The sequence below is a fragment of the Triturus cristatus genome, chromosome 3_1 (assembly GCF_964204655.1).
Source record: "Triturus cristatus chromosome 3_1, aTriCri1.1, whole genome shotgun sequence".
Taxonomy (NCBI): Eukaryota; Metazoa; Chordata; class Amphibia; order Caudata; family Salamandridae; genus Triturus; species Triturus cristatus.
In genome coordinates, this window is record NC_140583.1 from 1,041,637,947 (window position 1) to 1,041,652,759 (window position 14,813).

General features: G+C 49.2%; 2 protein-coding genes across 3 annotated transcripts in view; one reads left to right on the forward strand and one right to left on the reverse strand.

The window, feature by feature from the left end:
- Positions 1-14,813, reverse strand: part of LOC146861466 (uncharacterized) — a 356,537-nt gene that overhangs the window by 204,771 nt on the left and 136,953 nt on the right. The window lies entirely within an intron of this gene.
- The window catches only part of PIH1D2 (PIH1 domain containing 2), a 111,200-nt gene that overhangs the window by 21,943 nt on the left and 74,444 nt on the right, over positions 1-14,813 (forward strand). The window contains exon 2 of the mRNA XM_085645793.1: positions 11,165-11,381. Within this exon, the coding sequence (XP_085501919.1) occupies positions 11,202-11,381 (180 nt within the window). The 5' untranslated portion in view covers positions 11,165-11,201. The remainder of the gene's footprint in view (positions 1-11,164; positions 11,382-14,813) is intronic.

Consider the following 14,813-nt stretch of genomic DNA (forward strand, 5'->3'; position numbering starts at 1 on the left):
TCAGAAGAATACTTTGCTAAAGAACTATTTGCCAAGAAGAAACCTTACTTGAACTATTATTTTTCCTTCCAAAGAGTATTTATTAAGACTGTGGTATATTTTTGTCGTTATTTGGTCTTGTGCTAAGCCTTATATAAAAATACTATTTTTATAATAACTTCTGTGTCGTGTCCATCTGTAGTGTATCCACTTTATTACTGTATGTGGTCATAAATGCTTAACACACTGCCTCTGAGATAAGCCTGTCTGCTCTGCCAAGCTACCAAGGGGGTAGCAGGGGTTATCTGAGTGTGTAATCCCCTTTCCCTGACTAGAGTTGGTTGGTCCCTATTTGTCAGAAGTGTATACCTCTGCCAACTAGAGACCGCCGGTTCTAACATTGGTGGTCAGCGGTGAGGATTTGAACTTTGCATTTATGACTCATGTGCAGTGATTAGTGTACGCTACATAGTGAAAGCAGACCATAACGCGGCCACAGTCTGTTTGGTAGGATATTCTATTTTTGTTCTCCGCTTTCCTGGAGCTTATTTTCTTAAACACTGCCAGTTTTGACCATGGAGAATGCCGGAGCTGCTACACCTGTGGAGAATGTTGTGGGGGAATTCGATAAGGAGAAGATAGATTCCTACACGCTAAAAGATCTAAAAGGTTTTTGCAAGCAGTTTAAAGTTCCTACCACAGGTGTCTCAAAGAAAGAGGGCTTCCTCAAAGCGCTGAAGGCCTGGTTAGAGGCCAGAAATCCCTCTGATCCGGTGGTGGTACCGGAAGAGGAAGAAGAAGAGGAAGAGGAAGAGCCCACAGGTGGGCCAGTGTCATCTCCAGGCAGTAGTGCGTCCTCTAGGAGCCTTTCCCCCGAAGAATTAGAAGACAGGGAGAAGGAGAGGGGGTACAAGTTAGAAATGGCGAAACTTAAATTAGGAGGGCAGTTGGAATTAGAGAATGCGAGAAGCAAGAGAGAAGCTGAAATGGAGAGCAAAAGATTAGATTTTGAGAGAGAGAAATTAGCGTTTGAACGTGAGAAGATGGTGAGGGAGATGGAGCTTAAAACTAAGAGTTTAGAGTTGAATCCCTCTGGTGGCAGCACTCCATCCGTGCCTGCAGAAAGTAGGTTTTATTTTCCTAAGGATGTGATCAAAGATTACAGTAAGAATGAAGATATTAGCCAATGGTTTAAAGCGTATGAGTTAGCATTGTTGGCCCACCGGGTCCCTGAGAAGGATTGGGGAACGGGGTTGTGGAGCCGCTTTACAAACGAGGGGAGAGATACCTTGTTGAGCCTTCCTGCTGAGGATAGGATGTCTTATACTCATATGAAAGATGCTTTAATGCTGAGATATGGCTTAACCCCAGAAAAGTACAGACAAACCTTTAGAGAATGTAAGAAGTTGCCTGGTACTACGTGGGTTGAATATGTGTCTTTTTTCTGCAGAACCATGGATGGTTGGATAAAGGGTAGCAAGGTTGATAGTTATGATGCTCTTTATGATTTGTTTGCTTGGGAGCACTTGTCTAATAACTGTTTTCCAGAGCTACGCCAGCACCTTGTTGACAGCAAGCTATCTAACCCTAGAAAACTTGCTGAGGAGGCGGACCGCTGGGTCAGTACCAGGGTCCACAAGGGTCCAGTGGGAGACTCAGCCAAGGGTGGGCAGGGTCCCCAGCAGAAGAGTGGGGGGGACAGGGGTAAACAGAGGGAGTTTCAGAAAGGGCCCCAAAGTAGTCCCCAAGGGAACCAAGGGAAGGGTTCCCAGCCTCCCCCTGTAAAGAAACCAGAGGCCCCGACAGGTAAACCTGTTCACAGGGGCCCCATGACCTGCTATGCCTGTAAGCAGGTGGGACACCGTTATTATGATCCCCAGTGTCCCATGAAGGATTCGAATGCACCGCCGCGTGCACCCCCTCGTCAGGTAGCGAGTGTAGCCCTGGGAGGGGAGGAGATGGGTGCCCCCGGTGGGTGGGGTCCCGCAGAAATGTCCCTGGTCTCTTTAGGAGACGTGGAAATGGTCCCTCCAACCCCTCTGCCTAGTAACACTAAGAAATATAGGCAGTGGGTGACCATTAATGGCCATAGGGTGGAAGCTCTCAGAGACACCGGAGCGAGTGTGACAGCTGTCAAGTGTCACTTGGTGTCCAGAGAGCAGGTGATCCCTCATGCATTCTACCCCGTTGTAGCTGCTGACAACTCACAGAGTAAGTGTGAGGTAGCTCAAGTTCCTTTTGAGTGGGGGGGGGGTCTCAGGTACTCTTCAGGTTGCTGTGAGGCCCGCCATGCCTGTTGATTGTCTCTTGGGCAATGATTTGGAGGACTCCCCTTGGGCTAAGGTGGAGAGAAAAGCGCATCTGGAAATGTTGGGTCTGCCTGAGTGGGTGTGTGCGACCACCCGGTCCATATCAGTCAGTAAGGGTGTTGATGGGGGCCCGGAGCCTGAAAGTATGGCCCAGGTCCCAACCGTGAAGAGAAGAGGCAGGGGGCGCGGGAAACCGTCCCCCATCGTTCCCGCGGTCCAGGAGGGAGCAGACCCTGAGGGGGATGCCCTGGAACCGACAGGAGAACAAGTGGCCGAACTGGGAGACCTGCCCGAGCTGACCCATTGGCAGCAGGATGGTGGTCCCTCCAGGGAGGAATTTTGTGCTGAACAGAAAGTGTGCCCTTCTCTTGTGGGTATGAGGCAGCAGGCCTCAGCCCAAACGACAGGTGATCAGTCAGGATCACATTGGGTCTACTGGGAGAACGACCTCCTGTATAGCGAGCCTAAGGCGGCTGAACCTGGGTCAGCCCGTGTGCTGGTGGTACCCCAGCGCTTCAGAGCCTTCCTACTGGGGTTGGCTCATGACGTTCCGTTAGCTGGACATCTGGGGCAGGACAAGACCTATGACAGGCTTGTCACCCATTTTTATTGGCCTCAGATGAGAAGGGATTCAGATATCCATTGTAGGACCTGTCAAACTTGCCAGGCAAGTGGGAAAAGTGGGCGGAAGCAGAAGGCTCCCCTCCAACCTTTTCCCGTCGTCAGTACCCCCTTTGAGCGAGTGGGAATTGACATTGTGGGGCCACTGGACCCCAAGACAGCCATGGGCAACAGGTTTATCCTGGTCTTGGTGGACCATGCCACCCGGTACCCGGAAGCCATCCCTCTCCGAACAGTGACGGCCCCCGTGGTGGGACGGGCATTGATGGGTGTTTTCTCCCGCATGGGGTTCCCCAGAGAGGTGGTGTCAGACCGGGGCACCAACTTCATTTCGAATTATATGAAGTCTCTGTGGAAGGAGTGTGGGGTAACCTACAAGTTTACCACTCCTTACCACCCTCAAGGTAATGGGCTGGTTGAGAGATTCAACCGGACCCTAAAAGGCATGATCATGGGTCTTGAAGAACCAATGAGGCGTAAATGGGACGTCCTCTTGCCATGCCTGCTGTTTGCTTACCGTGAGGTGCCACAGAAGTCTCTAGGGTTCAGCCCCTTTGAGCTTTTGTATGGTCACCCGGTAAGAGGACCTTTGAGTCTGGTCAAAGAAGGCTGGGAGCAATCTCCCCGGAAACCTCCCCAGGATGTATATAGTTACATGCTGGCCTTTAGGAACCAGACTCGGCGCTTCAGAGATCTTGCTCAGGCAAATCTGGAGGCCAGCCAGGAAGAGATGAAGCGGTGGTACGATCAGAATGCCACTCTGGTTGAGCTTCAACCTGGTCAGAAAGTTTGGGTCATGGCCCCTGTGGAACCTTGTGCGCTCAAGGACAGGTGGACTGGACCGTTTGAGGTTGTGGAGAAGAAGAGCGATGTCACCTACTTGGTGGACTTGAAATCTCCCAGGAACCCCTTAAGGGTCCTGCATGTCAACCGGTTAAAGCCCCACTTAGAAAGGTCCGAAGTGGGCATGCTCCTTGCCACAGATGCTGGGATGGAGGAGGAGAGTGAGCCTCTTCCTGACCTCCTGTGTGCAAAAGAAAAAGATGGGTCAGTGGATGGTGTTGTCCTCTCTGACACACTGACCCCTGAGCAGCAGCAAGATTGTCGCCATCTGTTGGTACAATTCCCTGATCTGTTCTCCTTGATCCCTGGTGTCACTCAGTGGTGTGTCCATGATGTGGACACTGGGGACAGCACTCCTGTGAGGCACAAGGCCTACAGGGTGACTGACAAGGTCAGAGCATACATCAAGGAGGAGGTCTCCAAGATGTTCGCCTTAGGGGTGGTTGAGTCCTCTAGCAGTCCTTGGGCCAGCCCAGTGGTCTTGGTCCCAAAGGCTGCAGCGCCTGGTGCTTCACCAGAACTCCGGTTCTGTGTGGATTACCGAGGACTCAATTCGGTCACCAAGACTGACGCGCACCCCATCCCCAGAGCTGATGAGCTCATCGATCGGTTGGGGGCTGCCCGGTACCTTAGTACGTTTGATCTAACGTCTGGGTACTGGCAGATCGCCTTGACTGATGGGGCAAAAGAGAGGTCTGCATTCTCCACACCAGATGGGCACTACCAGTTCCGTGTGATGCCCTTTGGGATGAAGAATGCCCCTGCCACATTCCAGAGGTTGGTTAACCAGGTATTGGCCGGGCTGGAAGATTTCAGCGCCGCCTACCTGGACGATATAGCAGTGTTCAGCGCCCGCTGGGAGGAGCACTTGCGCCACCTCCAGGAAGTGTTGCTGGCCCTGCGCAGAGCAGGCCTCACAATCAAGGCTAGTAAGTGCCAGATTGGGCAGGGTTCAGTGGTGTACTTGGGGCACCAAGTAGGGAGTGGCAAGGTGGCCCCCCTGCAACCCAAGATAGATACCATCCTGGCTTGGGAACCGCCCAAAACCCAGACTCAGGTGAGAGCCTTCTTGGGTCTCACGGGTTACTACAGGAGGTTTGTCAAGGGGTATGGCAACATTGTGCACCCCTTGACCTCGCTGACTTCCAGGAAGCAGCCGAGACTTGTGATCTGGACTGACGCCTGTCAGAACGCCTTTGACACCCTGAAAACTGCCATGTGTACAGCACCGGTCCTCCAGGCACCCGACTTTTCAAAAGAATTCATTGTCCAGACAGACGCTTCAGAGCATGGTGTGGGGGCTGTTCTAGCACAGATGAATGAGGAGGGCCGAGACTTACCTGTAGCCTTCATCAGCCGGAGGTTACTTCCCAGGGAACAAAGGTGGAGTGCGATAGAGCGTGAGGCATTTGCTGTGGTCTGGGCGCTGAAGAAGCTAAGACCCTACCTGTTTGGGACTCACTTCCGGGTTCAGACAGACCACAGGCCCCTCAGATGGTTAATGCAGATGAGGGGTGAGAACCCAAAACTGTTGAGGTGGTCCATTTCCCTACAGGGGATGGACTTTACGGTGGAACACCGCCCTGGGACAGATCACGCCAATGCTGATAGTCTGTCCAGATTTTTCCGCCTTAGTGATGAGGACTCCCTGGGTGAAGGGTAGTTCTCCCCACATTTCAGCTGGAGGGGACACGTGTTAGACCTGGCATCATTGGCATGAGTCTCTCCTCCATTTTTTTCTGTTTGCCTCCTCTGTTTACGATGTTTTTGCTGGATTATTGCTTTGGGCACTGTGCCACTGCTGATCAGTGCCACAGTGCAAGTGCTCCCTATGTTAAATTGTTACATTGATTGGTGTTACCATGATTGGCTTGGTTGACTTACTGTTCAGACCCTAGTCTAGTGCACTGCGTGTGCCAAGGGCGTGTAAGTTAACTGCTGCTGGTGGGCTTGCAGCACTGGTTGTGCCACCCACAGAAGCAGCGTGTAAAAGGTGTCTCAGGCCTGCCACCGCGGCGCCTGCGTGCAGCCCCTGACTGCCATGTCGACTTGGTAAGGAAACCTACTTACCCGTCTCTAAACCTTCACTTTGCCACATTTCAGACACCTCTATGGTAGGCCCTAGGGCAGGGTGCATTGTTGGTAAAAGGTAGGTCATGCCCTGATGTGTGTGGCATGACCTAATAGTGAATTACAGCCATTTTCGTTTTTCACTATTGAAGGGCTACCTGCCTCCAATAGGCCAGACTGGGCAGACTGATTATTAACTCCATTATAATCTATCTGACTCAGGGAGAATGGTAGCAAATCGAGTTTAGTATCCCTGAACTCAGAATTTAATAACGCACCCTTTAGGATGGATGGTTTTTAAATTCTATGTTTGAAAATAGCACTTTTAGAAAGTGGCTATTTTCTTGTCCAACTATCTACCGGTCTCTGCTGGTTTGGTGTGTGTGTCAGGGCCTGGGTGGCTCCAGAGGTCTGAGCGAGTCAGTGTGGGGTGAATGGGGCGTTTACACGTAGAGTGAGGGAAGAGTAGCCTGCCCTGCCTGACACAATACTGGCTCCGCCTCCTGCTGGGCGACTGATAGCCCTGCTCCTGCCGGTGACAATACTGGCTCCGCCTCCTGCTGGGCGGCTGAGGACTCTGCCCTGCCCAGTGAATAGGCCAGGTGCCTCTGCCTGGCAACACCCACAACAAACCTGAGATGGTGGGAATCTCCCTGCTTGGACAAAGGGAACAAAGGGAAAACGGGGTATAAGAGAAGGACCCCTGAACCAAGAACTCAGATCACTTCTGACAAGGAAACCTGTACCAAGGACAAGAAGCCTGCTGATCTAAGGACTTGCCTCCCCTTTCTGCCAGAGTGCTGTTTTGCTGTGGAGGAACCTGAAAGCTGCTTCTTTATTTTTGCCAAGGAACAAGGAGAGAGGAACTTGGTGTGTACTCTCTGAACACTTGCTAGGAAATCTCCAAGGACTGGAAGAGTGCCAGTCTCCTGTTGAAGTCACAGGGCCAAAGGACTTCACCATCTACTGAATTGCTGAATTGCTGGAAAGTGTTGTTTCCAGTACACAAGGGAAAATCTGCAGTCTCGACGCCAGCAGCAACGCCAGTGAGCAGTGGGTAGCGGCCCCGGCTCCAAGTGACCCCGTCTCGACGCCGGTATCGACGCCAGGGAGGAGTGAGTATCGGCTCTGCCTCCAAGCGACCCCGTCCCGACGCCGCTGCTGATCGCATCGACTCGACGCCCGTCTCGACGCCGTGAGCGCTGCTCCGGCCCGACATCCCTCGACGCCGCTGCGGATTGACCCGACTCCGAGGCACGATCGACGCCGACATCTCGACGCCGTGGATCATCGTTTTCTTCGTTTCTCAAGGTACTGTACTTGTGGGGTCTGTTGCAACTCCAGGCTCGACGTAGCGCTCCTCGCGGTCGACGCCGAAACTTGGGAATCTTGTAGACTCGACGTCGTGTGACTCCTGTGGGGGTTACATTGTTGCCAAAGAACTGTGCTCAGAAGAATACTTTGCTAAAGAACTATTTGCCAAGAAGAAACCTTACTTGAACTATTATTTTTCCTTCCAAAGAGTATTTATTAAGACTGTGGTATATTTTTGTCGTTATTTGGTCTTGTGCTAAGCCTTATATAAAAATACTATTTTTATAATAACTTCTGTGTCGTGTCCATCTGTAGTGTATCCACTTTATTACTGTATGTGGTCATAAATGCTTAACACACTGCCTCTGAGATAAGCCTGTCTGCTCTGCCAAGCTACCAAGGGGGTAGCAGGGGTTATCTGAGTGTGTAATCCCCTTTCCCTGACTAGAGTTGGTTGGTCCCTATTTGTCAGAAGTGTATACCTCTGCCAACTAGAGACCGCCGGTTCTAACAGTCGTGTACCGTGTTATGCCACCTTACCATTCAATTTGGGAAATCCAATGTTAGTTACATGCTTTTAAGTTGTACCAACTTGCAATATTAGCACTTGCCTTAATGCATCTGTATGCGTGCTATGAGAAGTTCATAGGTTGTATGCCCCAATAACATGCCATACCATACTCGTACCATAATATACTATACAATAACACGCCATGCCATACGATACAAAAACAGATGATAACATACCATATTATACAATAACAAACCATACCTTACAAATACATACCATACCATACACTACAATCACAGTCCATATCATTCTATAAAATGTTAGACCATATCATATCATACCATACTATAAAATCATAGACCATACCGTACAGTGACAGGCTGTACCATGTCATACTAATCAATCCATTCAACCTCATCTCCTTTTACCTCATCCCATCCTTGAACCCTCAAGTCACCCTCACCTCTGTTTACCTGTACTCACTCCTGAATCATCTTCACCTCCTGTGAAAAATTGGGTTGTTGGTTGAATGGTGTAAAACCCTGCTCAAGCTTAAGCTCAAGCAGGTAAGCCCTCGGGTAGCCATGTACTCTACAAATCTACAAATCAATCAATCAAGCAGGAGCCATGATCGCATGCCTGGGTGAAACACTGAAAGACACCAAATTAACCTGTGATTAACCCTCTGGGAGCTTGGCACAAAAGCAATCAGGCTTAACTTAGAGGCAATGTGTAAAAGTATTTATGCAGCGCATAAACAGTAATAAAGTTAAAAGACAACACAAGAACAATCCCACACCAATTTAGAAGAATAGAGTACATTTTATTAAATTATTTGACACAAAGCCGACATAAATCCAATCAGTAGAACCAGAGTTCTGAATTTGTAAAGCTTTTAAGGTAAAAACTAGCTCCTAAAAGATGAAATCTCCAACCGAAGACATCTAGTTGCATGAGACTGCAGCAAAGTCGATAGTTATGGCCGACCGCGATGAAGCGTGGGTCGGATACAAGCAGTGGATTGAGCCCAGTTTCCACTTCCCTTCAGACTTGGAAGACATTTTGTACAAAAATGTCTGAAAAGGTAAAGTTCAGTGGGGCCGAGGAGTAGGTGTCGTCATCGGGGGGCAACTGGCTGAAGTCACTAGCTGAAAAATCCTTCGTTCAGGCTTAGTTTCTTTTTTGGAAGTCGAAGATCTCCAGCGGAATGAAGCTGCAGCCTGTAGCTGATGAGGGTTGCATGAGGCCGGATACCCTTTCTGCAAAGAGCAGTTGAACAGGATTTGCTCCTGCATGGAAGAATGTAGCAGGAGCTACTGTGAAGTCAGGCCAACCGGCGATGCACCTTGGACATATCGACTAACAGGTTGGTCCATGTCTCCTTTTCGTTCTCAAAGTACTTTTTGGTGGCAAATTTTTGAGTCTCAAGTCTTGGATTCGGGCTGTCTGGGCACCTTTAGCACCACTTCCAAGGATCCAGGAATGGACAGGCTCCACTTTGAGGGTTAGGACTTCCTCATACTGGGTCCAAATGTGGGTAGAAGATGGTTGGAGCCTTTTCTGTCCCTGAAGCTCTGATCAGGAGACCAGCCAACTAGCCATTGAAATCACTCTGGTAGTCCAGTGTTCAAGGAGAAGTGCAGTGCACCGCAGCATGGCAGTCCTCTGGGGGCTCAGGGCAGGCTTCTGCCAGCAAAGCAGTCCTTCTTGGTGTAGCGTAGCAGTCTTCTGAAGTAAACAGCAGGCCACAGCTCCAGACAGTCCTCTTAGAGTCCGTTCGCAAGTCCAGAAAGTGACCTCAAGAGTGGGTTTGAGAGTCCTAATGTTATACATGGTGCCTCCTTTGAAATAAGAGCGGTTTCTAGAGATTCCTTCTTCCAAAAGTGCTTCGAATTTCAAGCTTCCCTCCAGGCTATCTACAGGCTCAATGTGCTAGCATGAAGTTCATGTGTGAGCAGGGCCCTACCTATTGATGTGTAAGTGGGGCTGTGCAGAGTTCCGCCTCCCCAGCCTGCCAGTGATGGCTCATACAGGTACACCTAGTCCCTCTATTGTGTGGCTGTCTGGAAAGAGTATACAAAGGCCAACTTCCACTCAAACCTACTCATGTGACCCAGGAACAAGCTGCAGGCACAAAATTAGTTAGGACAGGAAAATGATAACTTTCTAAAAGTGGCATTTTCAAAATTGTGACTTAAAATCCAACTTTACCATTAAAGATTATTGTAAAATACAGTCTCTCAGACTCCAGACATGGTCCCGATCAAACGTTAGCACTTATTAATTATAATATGGAACCCCGTGTTATCTTATGGGCGAGGTAGGCCTCACAGTAGTGAAAAACTAATTCGAGATTTTTGCTACCAGGACACATTAAACTTAAACACACATGTCCAACCCTCTATCTACAATGCACCCTGTCCTAAGGATTGTCTAGGGACTGCATTAGAGGTGGCTTGTATTTAATAAAAGGGGAGTTTTAAGGCTTTGCAAGGGGTTTACTTTGCCGAGTTGAATCGGCCATTTAAAAGTGCTAACAAGCTGCAGTGGCATGCCTGAGACTTGTTTTAACAGGTACTTAAGTGAATGGCACAATAAGTGCTGCAGGCCCACTAGTAGCATTTGATTTACCAGCCCTGGATGTATGGCATACCACATTACTAGAGACTTATAAGTAAATTAAATATGCCAAAACGTTACCATGTTTTAACACGGGTTAGCAGTGGCAAAGTGCACAGAGTCTTGTGGCCAAATACAAACCAATCCACCAAAAGTAGGAGGGGTGAAGGCTAAATGTTTGGGGGCAGACCACCCTAAGGATGACGGATCTAACACAGCCCTTTACCTCTTCCCACCCCCTGAACCCTCAGGTCACCCTCACATCCCTTTACCTCTACCCACCCCATAGCTCTCAAGTCACCCTCACCTCCCTTTAGCTCTCCCCACACCAGAACCCTCGAGTCAACCTCCTCTCGATTTATCGCTGCCCAGCTCTGAACCATAAAATCACCCTTGCCTCCCTTTATCTCTAGCCAACCTTAAAACCCCTTTTTAAAAAGAACCCAGGTTTGTTATTTAAAAAAATATACCTGTGTGTGGTAAAGATTGGGTGGTAAAGGTACTGTACGGCAAAGGCGAGGTAAAGGCTCTTTCCACTCAAGCAATACACAAATGCTTTGGAGGCACTACCTGTTGGTTTATGCCCTTCAACATGTTGGTGGGCACCTTTGCCTCTTTGACAATTTGATCCCTCCGGTAGTCCCCCCCTCAATAATTTAGAGCTTGTTTATATGTTTTCCCCTGATGAAATGCTCATGCAATTTTCATTTTCTTAACTGTAAAGCTGATGGAAGCATGCATCTTTGCCCAAGCACCAAGCTGCATCCTCACCACGCAGATCGTTCGTCATTGTTTAAACTAAAGCTTGGCAAACGTTTACCTTGGCTAGAATGCAGAAGACAACTATTGACCCAAAAAAAGTGTTTGTTTTCTTAATTGTCATTGATATGTTTTGTAGGTACATTTTAACCCTGGGAGAACACTGTGTGCTCCTAATGGAAGCTGGCTCCTCACGAGATGTCCTCCAGCACGTGGAGCAGTTCTGGAGTATGCTGGATGATTTGGCAGACAGTGACCCTGCAGCATACAAGACATTTATACAGCGTCAACTGAGGGATGCCAAGGAACAGTGCGCCCCACCTGAGCCTCACATATCACTGCGTACCAAGATATTGGTAGGAATAGTCATTGCTGAAGACTGTTTTTCCTACAGTTTGGAAGTGCATGTGATTGAAAACAGTGCTGTGGCTGTACAGTGAAAAGTAATCCCTTCTGTAATGTTTTTGCCATTGCGAAGGGTGATCTATAAAGTTGTGTTTTAGAGATGTACTTTGCCACAGAGGGTCCCACCACTATCAATTTAAGAAGCTGTTGTTGCAATAGAACTCTAATGAGGGAAGGTGGATTGATGTGCAAATCATAGGTTTTCAAACATCCTTTTATGAATATTAGAAATGCTTCATAACTACCGTGCTGTGCAAGAGGTGAGGTGAAAATTTAGCAGAGAAGTTTAAAATGTAATCTGATGGAGACTTCCATCTGCAGATTCATTATGCACAGGCAACAGACTGTAGCCGTACATTTTTCGTGAGCAGTACCACTGTGTGCCAGTAGGTAGCATCGTTCTGCTCCATGTGGCACTGTTGCCCGTGCCGGAAGTGATGTGCGCGGTGCCTATCTAGGTGACACCCCAGGTACTGATGTCAGTTTTTTTCTTCTGCACCAGTCAGTACAGATCCGGAGAGAGCTAACCCTAGTCAATTTTTAACTGACCTTTTTCTACTTTTTTTCAAAGTCTTTTTAAGATTTTTATTCCTGATGTGGCAGGATGTGCACTAGGAAGGCTGGCTTAAAGCCCAGCAGATGTCTGTGACAGACCCACATCTTGTTTGCCTCTGATGCCTCAAGCGCAACCAAAATGCAATGACCTGCATCGACTGCCATGTCATGCACCCCAAGGTCTTGAGGAAGCGCTCCATCAAGCTCCTTGGCACCTGACGTGCAACACCACAATGGTCTTGATTTCGGTCGAGAGGAAGGTCCTGGAATTGGTCGAGGGGCCCAAGATCCTCGCCACTTTCCAGGTCGTCCGGAAAGTCCCACAAGTGTAAGAAGGCGAAGAGGCCTACACCCATCCGTCAAAGTCATCGGACGAGCGTCGTTATTCAAGGCCAGGCTCTATAGTAGGGCCTGCACCTCCCGAGTTTCTAGGAGCCGTAGTGATCTCCCACCCAACTCCCTAAGTTCTCTGAGGCCATGCATCTCATTTTTTGTTTGCTCTGTTTATTAGGTTTTTACATAGGTTATATAATTGACAGGCATATATATTTCCATACAGAACCAGCAAACAGTCCTTGAAACAGAGTATTTATTAGAAAAACAGTACAGATCTGACATAAATTATCGGACCCCAGGCCTATCATGCAATTGAAAACACTTCAGTGTAGCAACTTTTCCTGGTTACAATACAAAGCAAATGTACTATGCGTGTACATATTAGTTTCATATATATAACTCATATGGCTCCACTCCACCCTGTCACTTCAATCAGCTAATCCATCAAACAACCTTATAGATAACATTGAACTAATAACACAACCAAAAGGAGGGGCAAGGGGACAAAGCAGGAACCCTATATAGGTGGGTGAAGAACGCTTTCTTGACAATTGAAGAATTGCCACTTGTACAATCATACATATGCATATATTATTAATATAATATTTATGCAAAGTGGTTTGAGGTGTAAGGAACATACTACACATTCCAGATCACATTGAGTCGCATTACGACACATGTATTGAACAGCATTAGTTAATGTTAGGAATGTCTGTCAGATCATCTGAAGTTAAAAACCCTTGATGCATGCACAACACTGTGTTCCATGCCATGGAGATGGGGGATTTGCGAAGCCCTAACGTGTCCTCCCTTATTAGTGAGACCACCTCGGCTTTAGCCCAATTTATCATAGAGGGGAACCATGCTTTCAGAAGCCATGTACCTCATATCTGGGAAGCCCGTTCCTACTGGAGCATCTTCTTGCCCCACGGGTTTGGTAGGGCCCCGCACTGGTTCTCTGCCTCTAGTCGCGCCCCTTGAATCCACAGATGGATCCGGACTAGCGCATATCATAGCACCTTGACATTCCCGAGCCCAGATGCCGACGCTGCTGGTGACTCCTGGCAGCACAATCCCCATTCTCATCTCTGACACTGAGCCAAAGAGGCATCACCAGAGCCAGAATCCGAGCCCTGTTCTTTTGGGCTGGGACTCTGGGAGGATTTGGAGGGGTCGCTGGACCATGAACAATGCCAGCCCCTAGACTCCAACATTGACTGCTGTGAGGAATTGGCAGAGGCCTGTGGACTGGACACCTCTCCAGATACTGGCATGCTGTCTCCCCCTATGTTGGCTATGTAGGAGGGGGCTTATTTTGCTATGGTGGTGAGAAGTGTGGCCTAGGTCCTGAATCTTAGCCTACCCTCAGTGTCAATCAAGACTAACTTCTTGACGAAGGTGCTTCAGCCAGGAGCTAACCCCCCAGAACTGCTTCTCCCATTCAAAAAAGCCCTCACGGATGTCCAGTGGGGGACTTGGTCCAAACACTGCTCCTGTGAACAGGATGATTGCCCACCCCCACTGCCCTGCCCCAGGGAACCCCAATTTCCTCACACAACACCCTACCCCGTAGAGCTTGGTTGTCCAAGCTTCCATCTCCCCTGTAAATCGTGGCGCATTCTCAACCACCCCTCCGGATAGGGAGTCCAACAGGCTGGACACCTTAGGAAAGAAAGTGTTTTCTTCCATCAGCCTGGTATGCTAATTCTAAACAACGCTCACCGTTTGAGACTGTTACTTCCATTCCTTGTGGGATTCAGTTGTGCAGGTGCTGCCTACTCACTCAAGCTATGTATGGTGGGAGGGATGCAGCTAAGTTCACGATTCGATATGGACTGAACATGTCCGAATCATTGGGCTGAGCGGTTCTGCGTAGGTGGCCTTATGGCACACCCCAGCTTTTCTGAGGGTGCCCAAGCATCGCTTATGGACATGCCCTTTGATGGCTCCCACTGCTTCGGAGGCAAGGCAGACACAGTGCTGGAGCTCTCCAAGAATAGCAGAGCTACAGCCAGGTCCTCGGGCCTTTCAGTGGCCGCTCCCCTACCCCAGTCCGTCTTTTGCTCCTTTTGTGGACACAAAAGGGGTTTTCAGCCGTGAATTTATCAGCCCAGCCACCAACGCTCGCAAGCTTCTCAGCCTCTGCATGACCGAGAACGTGATACCCACAGACCTGTGGGTTGGGCAGACCAAGTTCAGGCCAGTCCAGCCCCCCTCTTCCCCGAGCAGCCGCAGCCTCCAAACCCCTCTAGTTTGCCCTCTTACCATCATGGGCTCCCCGTGGGAGACAGGATACTACATCACCTACCCTGCTGGAGGTCTATAACATCAGACCACTGGGTTCTTCAGATTGCCCGAAGGGGCTACTCCCTCCCCTTCATGACTACCTGTGCCACCCACTTGCAACAGGCTGACGGAGGACCATCTCTGCTAGCCAGAAAGTGATGGCTCTCTTTGCCAAGGGAGCCATAAAGAGGGTACTGTCGGGTTCG